We start from the raw sequence: 23,511 nt of genomic DNA, 5'->3' as shown, positions 1-23,511 counted from the left end.
TTAGGTTACTCTAAAATTTTAACTTTTTCTATTTTAAATTTTTTATATGTAAAATAATGAAACCCCCCATTATTCACAAATATTTCATTGGAGCCCAGGTTCCAAAATAGGTTCCAAAACAGGTTCCAAATAGGTTCCAAATTGGGTACCCGCTATAGGTTCTAAGCAGGTTCCAAATCGGGTACCCATTTTAGGTTCTTTTTCTAGGTTCCGGTTCCGATTCCGGTTCCTCCACACATAAGAATCGAAACTGGAACTGCATAGTATCGGTTCCAATAAAATGGAACTAGAACCTACCCGCATAGTGCCGGTTCCGGGTAGATTCCGATTCCGGTTCCGGTTCTACCCACTACCCATGCTCACCCATTGTTGTGACTATGGTTTAATTATAAGAAAAGATATGGTAAAATTTGCAAAATACACGAGCATTTTGGACACCAGATAACAAAACGTTTTCTAATAAACTTGATAAGTACATCTGAGAAAAGTTTCAAATATTTTTTCACCAAAAGTTTGTAAAATTGCAAACTGGATATAACATGTCAACAAATTGAGTTATTGTAAGTTATAACCCAACATCAGAAATTGAGTCTCATTTCTTTCCTTAATTTACTCAAGAAAATTATGAGTGCTAATGCAACCATTCATTAACGTAGCAAGGAAAATCCAACTAAAAATGACATTTTCTCTCCAACTTACATGGGCACACCAGGTTTGAAATCGTAGACGAAGGAAGGGATTCCTGCATAAATCAAATCCAGAATTTTGTATCAACTTAAGGAAGAAGCAGCTGCTAATGCTTCTGTCGTCAGAATTCTACTGGTAGACAGAAGAAATCTCCAAAATTATCTCATCAACATGCTTTAAGAGGCTAATTATTCATTATTGTATGCTACCTAGTTCTAACTTGACAACAATGGGAAATATCAATACAGAAGGAATGGACCATTCGAGCATTACCTCATTCTTATCTAATAATCATCTTGTTTATCAAGGTCTTAAGTTAAGTCGGTATTAATACATTTCCTGCAAGGCAAAAGCTTCATCATATTGCAGTTTTCCTGTCATAGAAAATACAATAGCACAAATCATGCACTTGGAAACGCCTAAAGAGTGAACAAATCACACTTGGAAAGGAAAATGTATAATTCTGCTGAACAAGACAAGAAATTGAATTTGCTTTCAATAACATCAAAGTAAAGCCACCCTCATGTATTCAAGTCAAAACTATTAGCGAGAGCTAGTTTTGTACATAATGGATGATCATGTAACAGGATTCAATCCGTTAATTAAACCCTCAAATAACCTGTGAAGCACTCTATTTAGAACACGACTCACAATTGCTGGTCCAAACCTAGTAGAAGATTTGTAAATCCTTCAGAGGAAATATCTAATCAATAAGTTTCCAAGTATAGTCAACATTCATCAAAAAACAAAATAATAAAATAAATGAATAAATCCCCCATTCCTGAGTCTCAAGAAAGGACCAGTAAATGAAGCCATTCTCAATAAATATGTTTTGCGAAAAACACCACTGAATTCAACTGATTAAAATAAGTGAAAAAAAAATGTATTTCAAATCCCAGAAATAGCAAGCAAGAAAACATCACTTTCAAGTTTTACTTCCTCATTTGTGAGTTAAGATCCATGCTCGAATGTCCGATGGGGAAAAGGAGGAAAAAACAAATAATAACATCACAGTTTCAGTCGAACATTAACCAAGATGAGGGTGGCATTTAAATCTCATTAAAATGTCTTTAAAATAAGGATATTTCTAAATTTTCAAGAAAATAAACTAATTTTGGTTTCTTTTTGCCAAAAAATAATAAGACCATTCAAACCATCAAGTTTTGCATTTCAAAGCAATATTAGAAAATAAACGCCAGCTGCATTCATGTTTATCCTGCTAATAGATTACAAACTCTTTTTTCCCAATTCCAACAACTTGGTATCTACATATGGAAAAACTGATGTTAAACTGTCATATTCCAAAATCTTTATAATATGTCACAACAACATTGGACAAAATCCTGAAGACCAAAATAAACCTGCACTTAAGAACAAATAAAGAAGTTTTGATTGAATTGACAACCTTACAACTGATAAACTGAGATGCCACATTGGACTAGTCAACAGCCATGGCTTCTGAGCCCACACTAGCGTCCTCTAACCCACTCTTCTGCTCTTCAGCCATTCTCATCTCCTCTATCAAATTCTTCTGCTCTTCTTCTATAGTATTCTGCAACTCATCCACCTGCAGAAAAGTTATAACAATACCAGTAAAAATTGTGAGCACTGATTATATAGGTCAACATATCATATCGAATAAGTCACCAAATGAAGATCCAGCATACTACAACTTAATTGTCATGTTGATACAAACAAGGGGCAAATGCTTATTACCCAGAAGAAATGCAACAATAAGGGATGTAAAACTTCCTTTTTTNCCACCTGCAGAAAAGTTATAACAATACCAGTAAAAATTGTGAGCACTGATTATATAGGTCAACATATCATATCGAATAAGTCACCAAATGAAGATCCAGCATACTACAACTTAATTGTCATGTTGATACAAACAAGGGGCAAATGCTTATTACCCAGAAGAAATGCAACAATAAGGGATGTAAAACTTCCTTTTTTTTCTATCCCAATAGAAACAAAAAGAAATTCTATAAAGGATCACAAGATGAAGAGTTAAAAATTAAGATGAACTAGCAGCGCACCAAACCTCAAAAACATCTAAAGAAATTGAAAATCTTGAAGTTCACTTGAAACCAAATCCCATAAAAATACCCAAAAACGAACCGTATCACAAATATTTGCTTCATTTCCAACCAAAATGACCCAAATGATTACAATCAGAACACAAATCAAAGATACAATAGCTTTTTCCTTCTTCCTCCAGATGCACAATATCTTTCAATATGAAACAGAACACAAGAGACAGGAATCAACCATTTCAAAATAATCTATGTAAAAGATTTAATTCATCTCAAAGGAAAAAAGAAATGAAGAAAAGCATGATCAATATTCTCATCTTATGTTATATTACATTTTATAATATAACACACCAGCGACACAGCAAATAAACAGTAGCCTTCCTTTTTGAAGTCAAATCATAAGTTTTAATCCTTCCATAAGAAATGGTGAATGCAAGAACTTTTACTATGCAAGGTACCTTAGGGTGTAGATACAGTAAACAAAAAATTTACAGAGAAAGAACATGCAGGAAGAAAAGGGAGAAAAAAGAAAAAATTGGAGAGGTTGAGAGGAAACTTGTGGGGACAAAACTCAACATCTCACCATCAACTCATGCTCAAGGCTTAGTTTCAAAGTAGAATACTGTTACACATATAGTAGCCAACATATGAAACCCTAATGCTACAACAAAGGGCAATAAAATAACCCTTCAGTAAAATAAGTACAACCACAAAAGAAAATAGAAACAAACATTAGGTAAAATAGGATAATAACTCTAAACATGAAAATCATCAGGGAGGTCTGAAAAATGGAATGAAAAGAGTGAGACCAAGAAAAGGATTAAAAAATATAATAAAAAAGAAAATTGAAGTTGAGAAATATGTAAGTTACAAATTCACTATATGAAATAAAGCACATACCACTTGCAATAAGAGAGCAAACTGTTTCTTGCGAAGCTCCAGCAACCTAGAACCTGCTGTATTCTCTGCCTCTAATGCTGCAATCTCTTTCTCCAGGTCTGTAATTATCTTCTGTGTCTCTGATCTTGGTGGCTGCAAAGCAATCAATTTCCTAATTGCCTCGCACTCCTCCTTGTGCTGTCTTTCAATCTTACTCTCTTCAAGTTGTTTCTTTAGATCTTCTATGTCAGCCTCCGCCTGTGCTATCTGCCTGTTTATCTCTTCTTTCAGTTCATTAAAATTCTCTTTTTCTCTTATGTTTGCATCAATAACGGCTTTGCTTTTGAGAAGTGGAATCTCAAAAGTGGACAACTCCTGTAAGAAAGCTTTGGAAAGTTTTGCACAGTCTTTATAGTTATCTTCATCCTTCTCTATCTCAAGAACAAATGAGGTGAACTTCTTCTGAAGTTTCTTCAACGGGGGTTCACCCCTTGTGGTGGTCGTTCGGGTTAGAAGTCTGTGCTTTATTATTACGTCATCCTCATGTGGGCCAAATGCATAGTTCACTGGCGCTGCTTCTCCCCTGACAGGAACCTTCCTTCCTTTTGCTAACATCTAAGCTACTTATTGTTATTTAAATCCTGCAAAATATATGTACAAGCAAATTTACATATGTCACACATATCTAAAATAGCTGGCTGTATTAGCAAGTGATTATCCTTGACAAACACAATCCATACCGATTAAGCAATAAACTTTATATAGGAATTATAAGTGGCTCTGGAATATTCAAATGGCTTATCTTGAAGCAGAACAAAGCCCAAAAAAAGACATTATTCAAATACTCTTTCATATTACCAGAATTTAAATACTTGAACATTTGTCCATTCAGTAATAAAATTATGCACTGCATTGATTGTTCAACTTTTAAACTGCTCAATCATAAAAGAATTTATCGTATTAGAGGATACCAAGTATACACAAAAAAACAAATAAAGTACACAGATAATAAAACTCAAATAGGCCCAGTTTATTTTTATGCCAAAAGTAAAAAATGAAGATTTTAATTATTCAATTTGACGCTTCTCACTCCTTCGGCCAACTAAAACAAATATTCCTCTTAAATGACCTTACATTTCCAAAAAATTCCACTATTTGCATTTCATCTAATTGTAACCTCCAGTCTCCCCTCCACTAATTTTAACCCATAAATTCTTTAAACCCATTTATGAACTGGATTAGAAAACTAGGACCCTTGCTGAGCCTTACAATCTTTGGGAAGTAAGAACCCTTGGACTTTCACTGAGTAGGTAGGCCAAAGCAATTGAAAATCAGAACTAAAGAGCAAACCACAAGCCTAACAACTCAAATACTCTCAAATGTCACCCCTCTTTTCAATTTTTTTATTATCAATTTACATGTGATATACTTGATGACAGTTCAAATCACCCGCACCAATATACAATCATTTTTCAAGGTAGAGCAGACGATTGATGGATTCTCAAATCTTAAGTCATTATATTTCACAATTCAAAATCAACAGCTACTAGTCTTTCTTTACCCACAATTTCATGTCAGTCACAGTCACTCATCAGCAACAACTTAATTATCAGCACCTTATAGTTCATGATATAGTTCCAGAGTTTTTAGCTAACATTTGAATAAAACCCACAAAATAGTAAAAACTTCAAATAAACATAGCTACATTAAGATACTAAACACTACCTCACACTCTGCTTTCCCAGGAAAATAAGAAAAAAATAAATAAAAAGATTTGAACTTTATGATTCATATATTTATTATCGTTTTTTCCAAAAGGTGAACACTCAATTATATCCAGACTTTAGCTTCTATACTTTACTCACATTCAACAAAAAAAAAAAAAAAAAATTACCCGAATTGACAATTAGCTATCCATATACACAACGAAGCATGAAAGCTTCAAAAACGAACAACAAGACTCCAAAATAGTTTGAAAATGAACTAGAACTTGATGAAAATTGAAGTTATAACACTGATTATTCCAAATTGAAGTATAGCGTTTCAAGCCCAGTAACAATTGAACATAATTACAACCAAACCCTAACATAAATCGTTGTTCATTGAGCACAAATCTGAACCGAAAAATTGGAAGCAAAGAAATGAAATGAAATGAAAACGTACCTCAAAATCGTGGAGAAGAACAAACCCACAAAATTCGAAGCCTAATCACGCGATAATAATATGCTAATAAATCAAGTGAAAAAAATAAAGAAATAGTAAAAGAAGAAACAGAAGGAAAGCAAAGTAAATATACCCAATTGGATTTAAAAAATTCAAAACAATTAAATCTATGCTTGAAGACACATTATTTCCAAAATCTTTGGATTCATTTTAATATAGTTATCTCCTAATTGTTGATGGAATATTTGTGTAAGGATTTTAAGGATTGATTAGTAGTAGCTTTCTATTATTAATTTAGGTATTTATTAAGGATACTGTAATATACTCAATCTCTAGTTTTTAATTATGCATTAATTGTTGAAATTATGGTGGGGAATTTTTTTTTAAATTTAGTGATAAAAAAATTATCAAATAATTATTTCAACTGAAAAAAAAAAGTTTCATAATCAAATAATAAATATTTTCAAAAAATGTATCAAACAACTATTCTATTTTAAAAAAATTTTAAAAAAAATATATCAAAAATTTATTTAATATTTTATCTAATTCTGATATAATTTTTAGATATTTTATCAAACACATTTTCAAAATCTCATCCGATTTGATTTAACTCAAATCAACTTAACTTAAAACATATTTCAGAATAACAATTTTTAAATAGTCTACCAACGACCAAATATTATTGTGGTAGTTGGTTTTAAGGTTTGAATCCAAAAATTTTAAAAAGAGAACAAACCTACCCTCTGATCAACCCCTTTAGGTTAACCAGATATTACTTACTTGGTGAACAAATATTATTAAATAGGGAATTTATTATAGGATACTACTAACCGGGTTATTTTAATATTAATTTTATATTTAATATTAAAATAATTCAAATATTAACTTCATTAGAATATTAATTTTACATTAAGATTGGAATTTTAATTAACTTGAATATTATATCAATAATTAATTAAAATATTAATAAAATTTATTGTCATTAGTTAGAGTGAATGGTGCACGGTGAATAACAGTTCAATCATTAAGCAATACTTACTAATATTTGTAGATGATTTGAATGATAATATTTTAGCGGAAGGACGATCATATTTTACACTATATTGAAATTTGAAAATGATACTTTATATAATATTGAATTTTCTTATATTATTAGTATTGTAAGAAGAAAAAAAAAATTATAACAATGCGTAGGATTATATATTTATTAAGCTTTTTATACATTTTAATATTTATGTGTTCTAGACTTTTAGGTATATGATTTAATATTTTAATATTTATAAGATCATATTTTATTTCATTGTTTAATTTGAAAAATAAAAAAGAATTGGTGAAAACTTTTAATGGATCAAGTTTGGGTAACTTAATAAAATAACATTGTTAAAAATAATGCTTTTAGTTCAGGTTGTCATATTAAGACCTAATAAGTTAACGGTTCAGATTTGGTTTAAAAAATTTTTAAACGATAAGAATACAACAAGATACGAAACTGTTTGAACACAATCCATTGACAAGTTTACACCCAATTTTCTGTTATAATTTTTTGATCCTCGAAAATGTGAAATACTTGTTTGTTTATGATTTTGCGGTTTATTTCGTGAAAGAACAAAAAAGTATAATTTTTTCTTAAAAAATGTCACCTTTCCTTTATGAATATGTTCTCTCTTCTAAAAGGAACCTATATGAAACTTAAATCTCAATTACTCTCTCCATATATATCATATATTCAAATTTAACTCTTTATTCAAATCAGATTAAATATCTATTTTTTATTATGATTTATTGTCAAACGTTATTTCAAATTACATTTTTATAATTTTTAAAAAAATTTGAATCAAATTAAAGACCTATTTTTGACTAAATTTTGTTGTCAAACGTTATTTAAAATTATATTTTTTAAAATTTAAAACTATTTAAATCAAATTAAAGATCTAGTTTTTTATTATGTTTTGACTTTGTTGTCAAACGTTATATCAAATTATATTTTTATTATTTTTAAAATACCATTTTCAAACAAATATGACCATCACATTTTCATTTTCTGTAAATCAATAATTTTCAATATTTTTAGTATTTTCAAAAAATACAAAATAAATTCATAAAATAACAGACTCGAATTTATCCGATATACTATCACAAATTCAATAGAATTTTAGATGTTATTTGCACATAGCGAGAGAAATTCATAAGGATTATCATACTTCTAAATTAAAGGAACATGAAATGGACAAATATATTATTAAACATTCATTTTGTACACCTTATGACAATATTGTGTTATCAACGACAGACTGATAAATAGAGATTGCTACCTAAAGAAATTTACAAATATAAATAATACATACCATAGCTTCATGGAATATGAATGCGGATAAACAAGGAATAAGAAGATCAGTAATAACATCTCAGAACATTACCTCTGGTCCCTCTTTGGACTATGCAATTGAAGGATCCTACCATGTTACTGACTCGGTAATATATAACGACCATTAAATCAACTTGGATTGAAATACACGAAATCAATCCGAGAGTTGTAGCAAGCACGATACCATTGCCGAAGCAGTAACACAGCACATCCTACAATTCAATGGAAATGGAAATAAATATGTCAAAACTTAAACGCATTCAAACCCGTTACACTCTGTTTTCAGATTTCTCCTGCTTTGTGTTGTTAAAAGGCAACGGGTTTCTTTACATTTGAGCCATCTTGGCACCTTCTCTTCGTTCTTCCTTAGCCTGGCAGCCAATGAACTAAGACCCCTCCTCATGTAACTCACCACAATTGTCAGAAGCTCCCTGCAGAATACAGTAGATATGACATAAGCAACTAGTTGAAAACCCGCATGATACAGGCTCCAAAAATACTTCCAACACCAACAAACAGACAAACAAATAACTTTACCGATGTGATATATATATGGTGATACCGGAAACTATGATAAATGAGTTTCATCTTTTACCAGACTAAACCAAAGCGTTAGGAGAGGCAATTTAATCATATCATACCAGCTTATACCGTCAACACCAGAATTAGAGAATTTAAGGATGAAAGGAAACACCAACAATTAAGGCTGGCCCATTAGAGGCGTGCAAGTTGTAACAAACAAACAAAAAACCTTACCTACTAATAGATGATTGTCATTTCACTTACCACGTAATTTACATTATGGAGTTCATTATTTTTAAGAATGTTACTAAAAAGCATGTATCACATCATACAAACAAACCTCAAATAAGAATGATATTATCGTTTCAGTAATAGGAGACAAGTTCATGACTATAAAGTTTTTATGTTGACCGATGCTAGATATCACCAACTCCTTGACTAGCACCACCCAACCCCTTAAAAAATTCTAAGAAAATGATTGAAATGTTTATTATGTCCCATGAAAAACAAATCTGAATATCACATGCTTAAAATATACTTCCGCCAATATTTTCTTGAAATTATAGAGCTTTTATGCTTAGGATAAATATAAAAAGCCAGATGTTTGCAGATATGGTTATCTTAAACCAAATTCACATGAGCAAACTAAGGCAAAAATAACCTTGACCCTCAGGGCAAATAACAGATCTGCTGAGTATTCTCCTAAACAGACCATTCTCTTCATCAATACTCAAGATTTTCATATATCTAAACATCAGAAAAAGGGCTGAACTGTTCCAAATTTATGATTCTAGCACAAAAAAAAAAGTGCTCAAAGACAGCTCTCGCATCTGATAAAAAACCCCCTACATAAAGGTTCCTGGCAAGAGAACTGACTTCCCTTAGACCCTCAAGCACAACACATTAATCAATGTTTATGACATCACATGAGCAAACTAAGGCAAAAATAACCTTGACCCTCGGGGCAAATAACAGATCTGCTGAGTATTCTCCTAAACAGACCATTCTCTTCATCAATACTCAAGATTTTCATATATCCAAACATCAGAAAAAGGGCTCAACTGTTCCAAATTTATGATTCTAGCACAAAAAAAAAAGTGCTCAAAGACAGCTCTCTGTCAGCATCTGATAAAAAACCCCCTACATAAAGGTTCCTAGCAAGAGAACTGACTTCCCTTAGACCCTCAAGCACAACACATTAATCAATGTTTATGACATCACCTTGAACAATTAATTTCAAACAGATTGAATCACCCTTCATCAATAGGGAAAAAAACTTCTATTTCCAGTCAATCCTTGGTTCTTAAGCAATTATGCATCAAAATCTAATTTCAGACAGACCCCAAAGGGCAGTTCTGAAATGGTTGCTTATCTTTAAATATCACAGAAACATTTGATGGGAGAGGACTTCAGGGGAATAAACTTCACTAAGATAGGAGGGATCTCTTCAAAATTAATAGGTTTTGAAGTAAAACATAAAAGGCAACGTTTGCCACCACCAGCGGCCAAAGTCAGTGATCTCCAATAATACAGTTGTAGAGTCCAGGGCTGCAAATCATATCCTCCAAGCCAAAAACCCCTTACCACAATGTGCATGACACATCCCAATTAAGGAAGAACTGATTTACCATCTTTCTAGTCTTTCTCCATATCAAAGCAATCAGAAAGAGGCAAGAATAGGCCTTTTCTCATGTAAATTATAACTGGTCCCCTTATCAACTCCTATCAAGACAAGACTTAGAGGCAACATCTACCATATCACTTTGGTGGGGTGAAAACCAATCAAATGATCAGAACAGAAGAATGGTTAGCCTAAGAAGATCCTACCATGGTCAAAATATTTAAAACTTATATATCCCAACTTAAAAATAGAGAGCTAAACATTGTGAAAAGAAGAAGAGGGAATGGCTCCTCTATTTTCAAATCATGGAAATAGTGAAGAAACTTAACAAATCTCTTAAGACTCAGTAACAATAAGGGGCAAATGGAAATCCTATCTAAGACAACATATTAAAGGTAAAATTTATTTTTTCAGACATCATATAGTCGTGATGGCACAAGAATCCAAATATAACAGGTTAATATTATAATTTACATGTGAAAAGAAGATCTATTCTGGCCAAATTCAACTGGATAGAAAAAAATCCAAACTTAACCATTCTACTTTAATTTATATTCTAAATTAATCCAGAAAAGTATGCTTTGGAGTTTTCTACAGTTGCAACTTTAAGTGTATATATTTTTTGTTCCCTTATATCATTTACTTCTTTTTTTCATTAGGAACTTTTATCTCATAAAGGATAAACAATATTAACAATGTCAATAAGTGGCTAAAAGCCACTCTAAACAAACTCAACCCTCCGCCTATAGCAGGTTGATTAACTTTCTGCTAAAATGTTGAGAAATATGCAGTCCTTAAAAGGTAAATTTATAACTTAATAGACAAGAAAGAAAAGTATGTTTTGTACTTACACTGGTGAGCAGGGAGAACGACCACCATTTACGTAGTAAACAAACAAGTATGAATCATAATGCTGACCACTGATCAAATAAAAACCATGCAACCTTCGCACACACTTGAATGACATTTTCTTGTACAAATGGATGGCCGGATTGTTATAAGATATCACATGCAAGTAAACTGCACGGCATGTTGGGATACTTGAAGAGTATTTCATGACCTCATGAATAAGTGAAGAAGCTGCAATTACGACATCAACCAAATTATTAGTTATGGGATGACAACAGTTTCAAGAAACATATCAATAAGAAAGCCCCTACCTATTCCAAGATTTCTATAAGATTCCAATACTCCCAATGTCAGAATGTAGACTAGGGTTTGATCTGATTTTGATGAGTCATAACTGAGCAAGTCTGCTATCTGCAAAGTAATGTTGATTCAAATGAATCCCAACAATGCAAGAAACATGATTGTCAGCAGAATACGCTTCTAACTAAGAAAATGAAGTGGAATAGTCAAGTAACCCACATATCGTTAGTTGGCACTTATTATAATATAAAATGATCAAGCATAAAGATTTTATACCAGTTTAATCAACCATAGAGGTTTCAATACTAGTATTGTCCTTTGAATGTCTATAAAGGATTTGGAATTAGATTTTCTCAAATTATTTAACATATTTCAACAAACCCACTTAGGATTAGGCGCATCCCATGATGCTACATAATGAGTATATGACTAGCATTCAGTACTGAGATAAAGAACCCACAAATTAGGTCAAAGGAATAAAAACAAGTCATCCTTACACACAAAGAGGACACACCTCACTTTCTCTAGCCATCACAATTCGTGCAGTAACAAATCCAATAAGTTCATCACTCTGTCCATCAGGTCGACTACGATCAACAGCTCCCCAAGACACAATATCACGTGAATTCACAACATTCTGAAAAAACTCAGACTCATACCTGAAGAGATGAGAGCTTATTCTTGAAAATGCAACATATACACTTTTTAGAACCCACAAGAAAGCAACAGAGTAGGTTATTTACCTAATTGGAAATAATTCAGCATGGAGTTGCTCTAAAATCAACAAATCTGAGGGTCTTATGGGCCTATAGCATATTGTTGGATGGCAGGCAACTTTTGGATCTATCATTGATAATGTTGTTCTTAATCCCCACCAAACGTAAGATATGTTTGGAGAAATTTTACATTAACTTCTCCTTCCATTTAAGCCACATCAGCCACAGCCGCCATGCACTAGTTGGTAGGAACTGTAAAAGGAACTTTACTTTTCATTAGATCATTATAATTATAGCAATAGCAATATGCATCCACAACGAACAGACAGAAATAAAAAATAAAAAAATGGAAAAAAGGGTGATCATGCTCAGAAACATTAAATCTGAAAGAGAAGGTCTGTAATGATTCAAAGAAGCTTCAAAAAGTTAAAAGATCTGATTGCATTGCTCCTCTTCTTCCATTTCCATAAACCTGGGCAACTTCTCTATTAGTTTCACGTATATAATGTGTTGTCTCGAAACAATAATACAATACTTGATTATTCAATGGCCTGTTAAATCTTCTGGACTCAGGTACTTGTGAGTTTCTAACTAACTAGTTCCAGTTTTCAATATATAACTTCAGCACAAAAACAGGGCATCGAGATAAAATAAAAGAAAAGGGATAATTCACAAATCTTTGAAAGAATACCCAAAAATATAAAGAACAAAACCTTGTTGACTTCAAGAATATCAAGAAACAACATATAAACTCAAACTGAGCTTAACTCAGCGTCTTTGAAGTCCCTTATTTATAGCATAAACTAAAGTTGAGTCCTAATAGAATAAAGAGCAATTGAAACTCAGACCTAAAGAGCAAACCACAAGCCTAACAACTCAAATACTCTCTCATGTCACCCTTCTTTTCAATTTTTTGATTATCAATTTACATAGTTTTGATATATTTGATGACAGTTCAAATCACCCACACCAATATACAATCATTTTTCAAGGTAGAGCAGACAACTGATGGATTCTCAAATCTTGTCATTATATTTCACAATTCAAAATCTACACCTACTAGTCTTTCTTTACCCACAATTTCATGTCAGCCACAGTCACTCATCACCAACAACTTAATTATCAGCACCTCATAGTTCATGATATAGTTCCAGAGTTTTTAGCAAACATTTGAATAAAACCCAAAAAATAGTAAAAACTTCAAAATCAAAATAGCTACATTAAGTTACTAAACACTGTCTCACTTCTCACACTCTGCTTTCCCAGGAACATAAGAAATAAATAAATAAAAAGATTTGAACTTTAAGATTCATATGTTTATTATTGTTTTTCCAAAAGGTGAAAACTCAATTATATCCAGACTATAGCTTCTATACTTTACCCACATTCAACAAACAAACAAAAAAGTTTACCCAAATTGACAATTAACTATCCATATACACAATGAAGCATGAAAGCATCAAATACGAACAGCAAGACTCCAAATAGCTTGAAAATGAACTAGAACTTGAGCTCAAATTGAAGCTATAACACTGATTATTCCAATTTGAGCTCAAATAGAAGTATAGCGTTTCAAGCCCAGTAACAATTGAAGATAATTACAGCCAAACCCTAACATGAATCGTTTTTCGTTGAGCACAAATCAGAACCGAAAAATTGGAAACTAAGAAATGAAATGAAACGAAAACATGCCTCAAAATCGTGGAGAAGAGCAAACCCACAAAATTCGAAGCCTAATCACGCGACAATAATGATGTTAATAAATCAAGGGAAAAATTAATAAAATAATAATAGAAGAAACAGAAGGAAAGCAAAGTAAATATACCCAATTGGGGATTCGTGAAGAGAATTGAGTGAGGAATGAAAAAAAGCGCTTCGTTGTTTGGGTTGAACTCTTCCTTCTTATATTTTTTTTTTTTCTCTTCAGTTTTGTATTGTGATGTCGTTAATAGTTTTGGGGTCCCGTTGTTAATTTCTTAAACTTGTGGGTTTTGAGGGTTATCAGAAAACTTGGGCTGTAAAATAATTAGAGCCCTAAAAGATCATCTAATTTCTTTGGCGCCCATAATTTTTGGAAAATATTGAAACCCCTACTAGGATCAATTAATTATCAAGAAGCCTCCTAAAATCGTTTTAGTTCAAAATTTAACTCCTTTAACAAGGTTATATACTTTATGAAAATAAATATTATCATTTAGAGGACGCTTAACACTAAAACACCGTTAATTTTAACTTGATTTCGTAAAAGATTTAAATACCATATATATAGCATATAGGAGTCACATTTCAAAAAATAATAATAATAATTATATATGTATAATTATATACGTTAAAAAATTCAAAACTACAAATGAAAATTATAATAAAATATAAAAAGTTTGAAACGTAGACTAGTGCTTAAGTGCCATTACTTGTTATAAGTGCCACAATTGGATGCCCCTAAATTAAATTTTTAAAACTTGTGTCCGTTTTATTATTTCAACAAAACATTATACCTAAATTGATAATATCTCTATATTATTCAAATAATTTAATTTCTAAAATACAAAGAATATATATATATATATTTAAAGACGGGTTATTTTAGAATGTAATAAAATAACTTTCATTTATTATCCATGTTAATATTATATTATAATAGCTACTAGTGTTGTCGGCAACTCAATAGCTATCATTTGGCAATCAAGAATCGACAATTGGCAATCGGTGACTCTCGGTGTAAACAACTCGCTCTAACACTCTCACTTGGTCACTTGAAGGCGACAGTCGACACTCACTCTCGATCTCTTCTCTAGGCACACACTTGACTAACTTAGTTGTAACGTCGAATGTTAGGGATTTAGGGATTTTAGTTATTTACATTTTAGACATTTTGGTAAAAACCAGTTTATAAAACTGGTTTTGGTTAATTGAATATTTGGGAGGGTCAAACCGTCAATCAAATAAAAAAAACTGGTTCATTAAGGACTCCTACACCAAGGAGGAAACTCAATCCAAGGGAATTTCCTTCACATTGTATAAAAGATGGTTTACATAAGGTTTCATTCATTCTCAATCACCCTATGTGAGATATAAACCTATTTATTACTTATTTTTGTCTAAAACACTATGCTGACTTGAGCGTTGAAGTGTCAATACTAACAAAACCGTCGGTGCACCCCTCACCTTCATTTTCTCTGTCGCAATGTAATCCAACTTCACAGTAAAGGCAATTCCAAAGTTTGTCCACATCATCAGTCAACTAGAAGTCAACCCTAGAAGGGACTTTTCAAGGATTTTGGCGTTTGATGCAAAATCATACATCAACAATTGGCCCCATCTATGGGGAGTCTTACATAAAGTCAATACAAAAGTTCTACAGAAAGTAATCTCTACTGACTAAATAGCAGTGATTGCTCATTCAACCAATTCTACTGATGGCTAGAATGCCAACAATGCAATGGATCCAAGAACCCAAAATCAGAGTCGCAATCAGACTTGAAATCCAATTCAAACGAAAGATCCAACAACTGCTCCCCATGTCTTCTAAGTAAAAAGTGCAACAAAATCTCAAAAACGGAGACATCATAATCCTTGCCTCTAGTGTAGAAGCCTTATTCCAACATATCCAAAACATGATGGGATGCAACCTTCAAGCTTTCAGAGACCTCATAACAAAGGTCCGCCCTACGAAGAAGAAGGCTGGAATCATTACTCTAGTAACTATTATTCTAATTTAGGCTCCAATTGAAGTATAGCGTTTCAAGCCTAGCAACAATTAAAGATAATTACAAACAAACCCTAACATAAATCGTTGTTCATTACGCATAAATCTTAACCAAAAAATTAGAAACTCATAAATGAAATGAAAACATACCAAAAAATCATGGAGAAGAACAAACCTACAAATTTTGAAGCCTAATCACGTGTAATAATGATGTTAATAAATCAACAAAAATAAGAAAAAGGGCAAGTGAAAAAAATAATGAAACTAGCCACCCTCTAATAAGAAAAAGGGCTAGTGTCCTTTTTCGTAATTAAATCTAAACTTTGGCTTTAAATATTCAACTTGGTCTCCATTCTGTCCAAGTTGGAAACTTGTTGCCCTCTAATTAGAGTTTGCATCACAGTGTAACTAGTTCTGATTCATTTTTCCCACGGATGGAGGAAATTGTCCCAAATTTCAAGCATTGTCTTCATTTTCAACTTGCTTTATCCAATCTTAAATTCATTCAAACAAATCTTCAAAAGATTTTAACAAAGAATTACTATCCTACTTCTCTACCGACATCCATCCAATCAATCAAATAGGTTGAAATAAATTCATCAAGCAACAACTCTCATACTAAGCCGTAAAAATGAAAAAAAAAAGTTATTTCTCTTATGTCTTACAATTTGGAAGATGATTATATTAAACAATTACGAGATATTGTTGTTGGTACGAATGAGTTTATTGCTAGAATGAATGAGAATATTGCTAGAATATAACAAGCTAAATTATTAAAATAGCAATTAGTAAGACAATGTCAAGTAGAGGAAGTGGGAGATGAATTTTATTTGAAAAAGGCTTATGTTGTGCAAATTGCACATGTTGGCTAATTAAAAAATATTGTTGGATTAAGCCCATTATTAAAGCCCAAGTATGACTTAAGAGGTGAGTTTATTCAAGCTCTTTAAAGGAATGGTGGAGATTTAGCCAAACGGCTAAATGATAGCCAAGCAAATAAGTGGTCATGGTTTGATCAAATTGCCACTTTATAGCCAAGTAAAATAAGTAGTGGAGAATTAGTCAAATGGCTAAATGAGTGGTCATGGTTTGACCAAGTGAAATAAGTTGTGAAAATTTAGTCAAGTGATCAAATGAGTGGTCATGAGTTGGCCAAGTGGTGGTTTTATGACCAAGTGAAATATGTGATTATGGTTCGCTCTTGAAGGCTATAAATAGGAGGCATTGGTTGTGGTTTTAAGCATCCCAAGGAGAAGGAAAAGATTTTCCTAAGGAAAAGAAAATTAGAAAGCTTTGTGTTAAGCTTTCAGTTAGAGAATTTGTGGAAAATTCTCTTGGGTGTAATTATCTTCTTTTGGGTATGAGAAAGTTTACTGAGAGTGTGAGTGATTTATAATCTTCTTCACATAATGAATTTTCTAAGGTTGTCTTTGCACACAACAGTGGTTTTTTCTTCAGTTTTAGAGTTTTTACTTAATTCTTGTGTTGTGAGATTGTGTTCTTAATTCTCCAAATTCTATTTCTCTATATTGTGTGACATTTATTCCTAACAAATGGTATCAGAACCAAGTTCTTGAGCAAAATTCAAGCATAAAATTTGATGTAGAGAAATTCATAGGAGAATCAGTTGGCCTTGGCATACAAGTCAAGGATGTTAATTCAACCTGGTTAAACAAGGTTTTGAAGGGGGACCAACCCTAGATACTAGCAAAGAAGGTTCGAAATCCAGTATGAGTGATGAAGATGGAAAGATCTTGATTTAAAAGCTGCAAGTGTGATCCCTTGTCTTTGGCCAGAATGTTCTTGCTAATGTGCAAGGAATTTCAACCGCCAAGGAACTTTGGGAGAAGCTGAAGGAATGTACCAAGAAAAGGCGTCTCTAATCGGTGTGTCTTAAGATCGGTTCATACTCTACATATGAATAAGACACAACTATTTCTTATCATTTAAGTGTCGTAAATGGTATTGTCCTAAACTGGAAGCCATTAGAATGAAGATGATGACGAGTATAATTGTGAGGCTTATCTAGTCTCTTCCACCTTCTTACGAACACATGAAGCCCATTTTGATTCATGGGAGGAAAAATTGTGTTCTCGAAAGTCATTGACAAATTTTTCTTTAAAGAGAAGAGGCTAAGTGGTGGATATAGTGTTCCACCTAAAAACTCGGCATTGGTGGTAGCCGAGTTGGAAGAAGAATAACTCCATGACAAAACTGTTTGCCAGGTGATGGACAATCTGGCACCTTAAAAGAATTGTCCAAAAGTTGGAGCTGATTCAGCAAGCAACTCAAGGTAAAAACTAACGGTGAAGCTAATTGTGTGTCTGGCTTTGGTGAGGTAAACATGTTGATATTCTTTGGAAGCGTTTGGTTCAGGGTGATATAAGATTAATCATGTAATCTTTGTTTATTTTCAAGATTCCCTCGTTTGGTTGTCAAGTAATAAAGTATTACGTAATCTTTTATTGAAATAGTGTTTACTGTTGTAATATTGGGTGTCAGATTACTTCCCAAGGGGTGTTAATTAAGATTACCGAGGTAATCTTAATTTTGACCCTATTTTGCCCTTAATATTTTATCATTTTGGATATATTTGCCCTCATAGTCTACCAATAACAATTCCCCAGACCCCCTACATTTGAGAATTTAGCTAAACCCCCGCAAAAAAAGTTTAAAAGTTAACAAAATACCCCCATTCATCCAAGACCATTGCCGGCCCTAGCCACCACCGCTGGCCACCGACGAAAGTCATCATATCGGCACAAGACCGCAGGATCTTGCTGGTCGTGTGCCAATAGGACATTTCCGCCATGGATTTCTATCCATGGCCGGAACACACCAGATCTGCCATTTCCCGGCCAAAGATGTGAAATGGCTGTGAAATGGCCAGATCTAGTCGTGAAACGACCATATTCACGGCCAATTTGGCCGATTAGGCTTGATCGGTATGACCAGCCAGATTCGACTGGTCGTGCGCCATCCACGGCTTCCGGTGGTGGTGGTGGCTGTCGGTGGTGGTTGGGTGAGGGGGTGATTTTGCTATAAATTAAAGTTGTATATGGTTGGGGTGTTTTAGTAAAATTTCAAATATAGGGGGTTAAAAGAAATATTTAAAAAATAATATATATATTATTATTTAAAATAAGGACAATTTAGTAATCTACATAACATACCCACTCATTTATCCTCAACAAACAATTATTATAACATACCCATCAATTTATCCAACCCACAAAACACATTTCTCTAAAGATCCCTAGTAATCTATCTTTCCAGTAATACAACATTCCCAATATATAATATTCCCTAAACCAAACGCACCCTTTGAGATACTTAACATCCTCATGGCCCATGACATGCCGCTAGTCTCCAAAGTTGCCATAAAAGAGGATGTTCACTACTAGCGGGTTTCGCACATAGGCATTGGTTGACATTGATGGAAGGTGTGTGGTGAATTGATCTCAATGGTTGATGAACTCCTAGAAATCCAATGTAAAAGTTGCACCACAATTTTTCAGCAAGTTTTGTTCGAATGTGTCGAGATAAAATCTTAGATTGGTTGATTCCAAGTGGTATACTTTTCATTGTGGAGTATGATATTCCTACACCGAGAATTATGACTGACTTGAAGATGTTGTAGCGGAAGTTATGGCTATATTTTTTATTTAGTTAAGGTGGAGATTGTTATGCTAATTGCACATGTTGGCTAATTAAAAAATATAGTTGGATTAGCTTATTATCAAACCCAAGTATGACCCAAGAAGTGAGTTGACTCAAGCTCTTTAAGATTGGTGAGATTTAGCAAGCTGTTAAATGGTGGCTAAGCAAATTGTGATCAGGTTTGGCCAAGTGGTCATTTTATGACGAAGTGAAATAAATGATGGAGATTTACTAAGTAACAAATGAGTGGTCTGGTTTAACTAAGGGCCGCTTTATGGCCAAGTAAATAAGTAGTGGAGATTTCGCCAATGACTAAATGAGTGGTCATGGGCCAAGTGGTCACTTTATGCCAAGTGAATGTGTGACTATGGTTCACTTTTGAAGGCTATAAATAGGGAAATTCTCTTGGGTGTAATTATTGTTTCTGGGTGCAAGAAGTTACGAGAGTGTAGTGATTATAATTTTTTCACATAGTGAATTGTTCGGGATAGCTTTAGCAACAAGTGGTTTTTTCTCCGATTTGGAGTTTTCACTTGATTCTTATGTTGTAAGATTATGTTCTTAATTCTCTAATTTTTATTTCTTTATATCTGTTTGTGTGACATTATTCCTAACAACTTAGACATTTTTAAGGCTTATCATTAATCATAACCAATGTTCTGAAACCTAGATCGGACGACCGGTCGACCATTCGGACTGGGTTTATACTAATATGGTTTACCATTATGATAGAAATTGGTATTTACTTATGGATCACTTCAGACCACCGGTGACCTGCGTACATTGTCGACTGCCGGTCCAACTAGGTCGGATGGAATCCGATCCACTAAAAAAGCCCTAAATCAAATCTAATTTCATTGAACTCCTTTCATTCGTTCATCTACGATTTCGAATCTGCGTTCTTCTTCCGTCTTCGAGCTATTTTTCCAGCTTCAGTTCTTTTCATTCATCTTCTAGCTTCATTGTTCATTCAGATTTCGATCTTCATCTTCATTCTTCTCTTTCGTCGTCGTTGGCCGTTGAACACTCACTTCGACCATCTTCATCTCAGAGTGTCACCACCGTGCAGAAAATCATTGATTGACTAGCCGATTTCATCCGATTAGCTTTGACCTTTGTTCATCTTCTATCATCTTCATTCACGCTCTTCTTAATCTTTTATTCTGTCTTCTATTAGGTATATTTGGATTACTCACTTGTTCTATATTTGGGGTTGATTGGAGTTTTGTTTGCTGGGTTTGAAAAAGATTGTTTGTGTGTTGTTTGGAGATCGTTTGGGTTTGATTAAGAAGTGTTTTGAGTTTGTCTTTTGGGGTTGATTGAAGGCAAGGGAGATGATCAAGCTTTATAAATTTTGGCACTCACTTGTTTGTAAAAATTCCCAAGCCACTCTCCTACTTAATTTGAAGTTGGATTTTTGGTTTTTTTTTTTTTTTTTTTTTTTTTTTTTTTGTTTTTTTGGAATTGTTGCTGTAAAATAAAAGACCTGGTGGGTGGGTTTTGGTTGCGGTGTTGTTTGCTGTTGTTGGTCTGCGCAGGTTGGCAGTGGAGTTGCTTGCTGGGTGGGTGTTGTTTGTTGTTGCGGTGTTGTGTTGCAGGCTAGGTGGGTGGTTCATGGACTCATAGGTATTGTTTGCTTTTGCTGTTGTTGGGTATGTTTGAAAGGCCATATATTCTTTTTTTAGATTTTTTGTTATGGTGACATTTGCATCGGTTAACAGGTTAAACGCTCAACCAGATCATTGCCGGGTCTAGTTTCAGAATATTGATCATAACCAAGCAATAAATTCATACAAGCATATGGGTGTAGACACCAAAAAAAGTAACTAGCTTTTTAAACAATATCTTATCACCGAAGACTTGCACAAAATTTTACACCAGAATACGTGTCACACTATGTATTAATTAACAAATATTTTACAAATGAACGGTCATCCATCAAATATGGATGGCGTTCGTGATGTGGATAACCTTCATTTTAAATGGATCTCGTCCATTTACTATGGACGGGCTCCCTAAATGGATCGTCCTAATTTAAATTAAAAAAAAATTGAAAACAAAATCATGGACATCTGCCATATATTATGGACGGACGTCCCTATTAGATAGACACCCGTCCATTGTTTAAATTAAAAAAATTTACACAAAAATATGGACCCGTCCATATATTATGGACGGGTGTCCATATTTATGTACAGAGAGATTACTGTTAAGAGATTCATGTAATTAAGATGAAACCCGACACAATCAGTTATCATTTGTTCTTTTTCTCCTGTTCAATATTTTCTGCCAAGTGTCTTGTCGTCATCGCGTCAATAAGATGCAAAGCATGGGTGGTTTAATCGATACCCACCAACTGCCCCACCTGCGACTGTTTGTGACGTTCTCTCTATAGGTAAATAGAATCAAAGTCTTTCACTTTGTTTTAGTTCTTTATGGTTTTAATTGCTATTTGTCATTGATTTTTCATCTTGTATTTGTATCGTGCAGGGAATGTGTTAGTGTGGCTAGAAACTCTATGAAGAAACTAGATATAATAGCTCAACTGGCACTGTTAGCTCACCCACATGATCGTCGCTCAGAGATTATGGTTACTCTGAGAAGATATGGAAAGTTTTGGTGCACAAGAAGGCTGATCTTTACCAAGCCCTAGAGAATGCCGCTGACCAAAATGTTAGTATAAAGTAACACTTGAAATGTTGATGTGGCTTGTAGGATATGAAGCTTATCCTTTATTGCAAGTTATAGACTAGCTGATCATACTAAAACTAGATGAATCTCAAAGCCAAAATCTAGCAAAGAAGCAAAAAAAACGACACATAACTAAAGGAGTGCTGTTCTATTGATGTCTCAGAGTTGTGAAGAAGAAGATTACTTTTCTCCTTCTTGCGTCTTCTCATTCAAGAAACAAGGTCAGCTCCTCGTCTCTTTCTTTCATTACCATCTCAATTGTTTCCTTCTATTTTCATCTTCTTAACTCCATTTCTATTAACTTTCAAAAACAAACTCAAAGAAACAAAAGAGAAAGGCGTAGATCTAGAGCTAGAACAAACTATTCTAAAAAAATGTGTTCAACAGAAGTGTATCTATGGTTTAATAAGTAAGATGAAAATGGAGAGAGGTGAAGAAGACAAGTGGCAATGTTTTGTGTTGAAGGAGATGGATTGGGGAGTAGGGAGTTAGGAGTGGTTCGTTGAAGTTTTGACAATGCAGCCTGTGAGCCTTTAAGTATTCAGAATTTTATTTTTTTAAAGAAGATGAGTTAGGAAAATGATCGACATGGCAATGGACGGGGATGCCCGTCCATGATTTTTGTGTAAAATTTTTTAATTTAAACAATGGATGGCATTCATCTAATAGGGATGCAGGTCCATTTAGTAAGGACGTCCATCTTTAATATATGGACGGCGTCCATGATTTTGTTTTCAATTTTTTTAATTTAAACTATGGACGGGCGTCCATTCTAGGTGGACGTTCGTCTATAGTAAATGGACGAGGTCTATTTAAAATGAACATGTCCAATAATCACGGACATCCTCCATATTTGATGACAACTGTTCATTCGTGGAATATTTGTTAATACTACGGGCTGCTTGACATCATTTGGTGTAAATTTTTGATGCAAGTCTTCGGTGTCCGTAGCATTATTGTTTCTACAATTTTGAGTGGCAGTTTTATTGTTTGAATTTGAAGTGGAATCTGTTTAAGATCCGCACTAGTCTAGAGCTCCATTATAAGGTTTCTCTTATTGAAATGCTGCCAGTTTCAATTGTATATGTGTTATGTTTATTTAGTCCAATATATTTTTATGATATCCAGAATCACAATAACAAACTAAAGTGGTCTACCACTTATGTATACGTAATTTGTTCTACTATACGCCTCAGAATGTGGCATTTGTTTTACTCTCTCCACTCAAAGGTTCTAAATCTTACAGTTTGTAATCTAGAAGTCTACTCTTGGTGGAATTAAGAATACCCAAGAAAGAAATAATATTCAAGTCTTCC

At 33.4% G+C, this 23,511-nt stretch overlaps 2 protein-coding genes across 7 annotated transcripts; both read right to left on the bottom strand.

The window, feature by feature from the left end:
- Positions 1 to 501: 501 nt before the first annotated feature.
- Positions 502 to 6,060, bottom strand: LOC116136481 (THO complex subunit 7A-like). Of its 4 annotated transcripts, none has more exons than XR_004129038.1 (5): positions 5,766 to 6,060; positions 3,624 to 4,243; positions 2,093 to 2,254; positions 961 to 1,061; positions 502 to 742 (listed from the first exon to the last, which is right to left on the bottom strand). XR_004129038.1 is itself a non-coding variant. In XM_031422183.1 (3 exons), exons 2-3 carry the CDS (start codon positions 4,215 to 4,217, stop codon positions 2,126 to 2,128), a joined length of 723 nt encoding a protein of 240 aa, XP_031278043.1. In that variant the 5' UTR covers positions 4,218 to 4,243; positions 4,461 to 5,739; the 3' UTR covers positions 1,829 to 2,125. The 4 variants fall into 4 exon arrangements, 2 of the variants coding, with proteins under 2 accessions (XP_031278043.1, XP_031278041.1); XR_004129039.1 differs by having other exon boundaries at positions 961 to 1,026; XM_031422183.1 differs by lacking the exons at positions 502 to 742; positions 961 to 1,061; positions 5,766 to 6,060 and adding an exon at positions 4,461 to 5,739 and having other exon boundaries at positions 1,829 to 2,254.
- A 1,919-nt stretch (positions 6,061 to 7,979) lies between these two features.
- On the bottom strand, positions 7,980 to 14,074 carry LOC116136475 (histone acetyltransferase MCC1). Of its 3 annotated transcripts, XM_031422175.1 has the most exons (7): positions 13,964 to 14,044; positions 13,831 to 13,871; positions 12,166 to 12,390; positions 11,937 to 12,081; positions 11,434 to 11,533; positions 11,125 to 11,353; positions 7,980 to 8,561 (listed from the first exon to the last, which is right to left on the bottom strand). In XM_031422175.1, exons 3-7 carry the CDS (start codon positions 12,270 to 12,272, stop codon positions 8,381 to 8,383), a joined length of 762 nt encoding a protein of 253 aa, XP_031278035.1. In that variant the 5' UTR covers positions 12,273 to 12,390; positions 13,831 to 13,871; positions 13,964 to 14,044; the 3' UTR covers positions 7,980 to 8,380. The 3 variants fall into 3 exon arrangements, with proteins under 3 accessions (XP_031278035.1, XP_031278034.1, XP_031278036.1); XM_031422174.1 differs by lacking the exon at positions 13,831 to 13,871 and having other exon boundaries at positions 13,964 to 14,074; XM_031422176.1 differs by lacking the exon at positions 13,831 to 13,871 and having other exon boundaries at positions 12,166 to 12,402; positions 13,964 to 14,033.
- Between the last annotated feature and the right edge of the window lie 9,437 nt (positions 14,075 to 23,511).

The sequence above is a fragment of the Pistacia vera genome, unplaced genomic scaffold, assembly GCF_008641045.1.
Source record: "Pistacia vera cultivar Batoury unplaced genomic scaffold, PisVer_v2 Contig314, whole genome shotgun sequence".
NCBI classification, from domain to species: Eukaryota; Viridiplantae; Streptophyta; class Magnoliopsida; order Sapindales; family Anacardiaceae; genus Pistacia; species Pistacia vera.
This window is presented reverse-complemented; position numbering and strand designations above follow the sequence as displayed.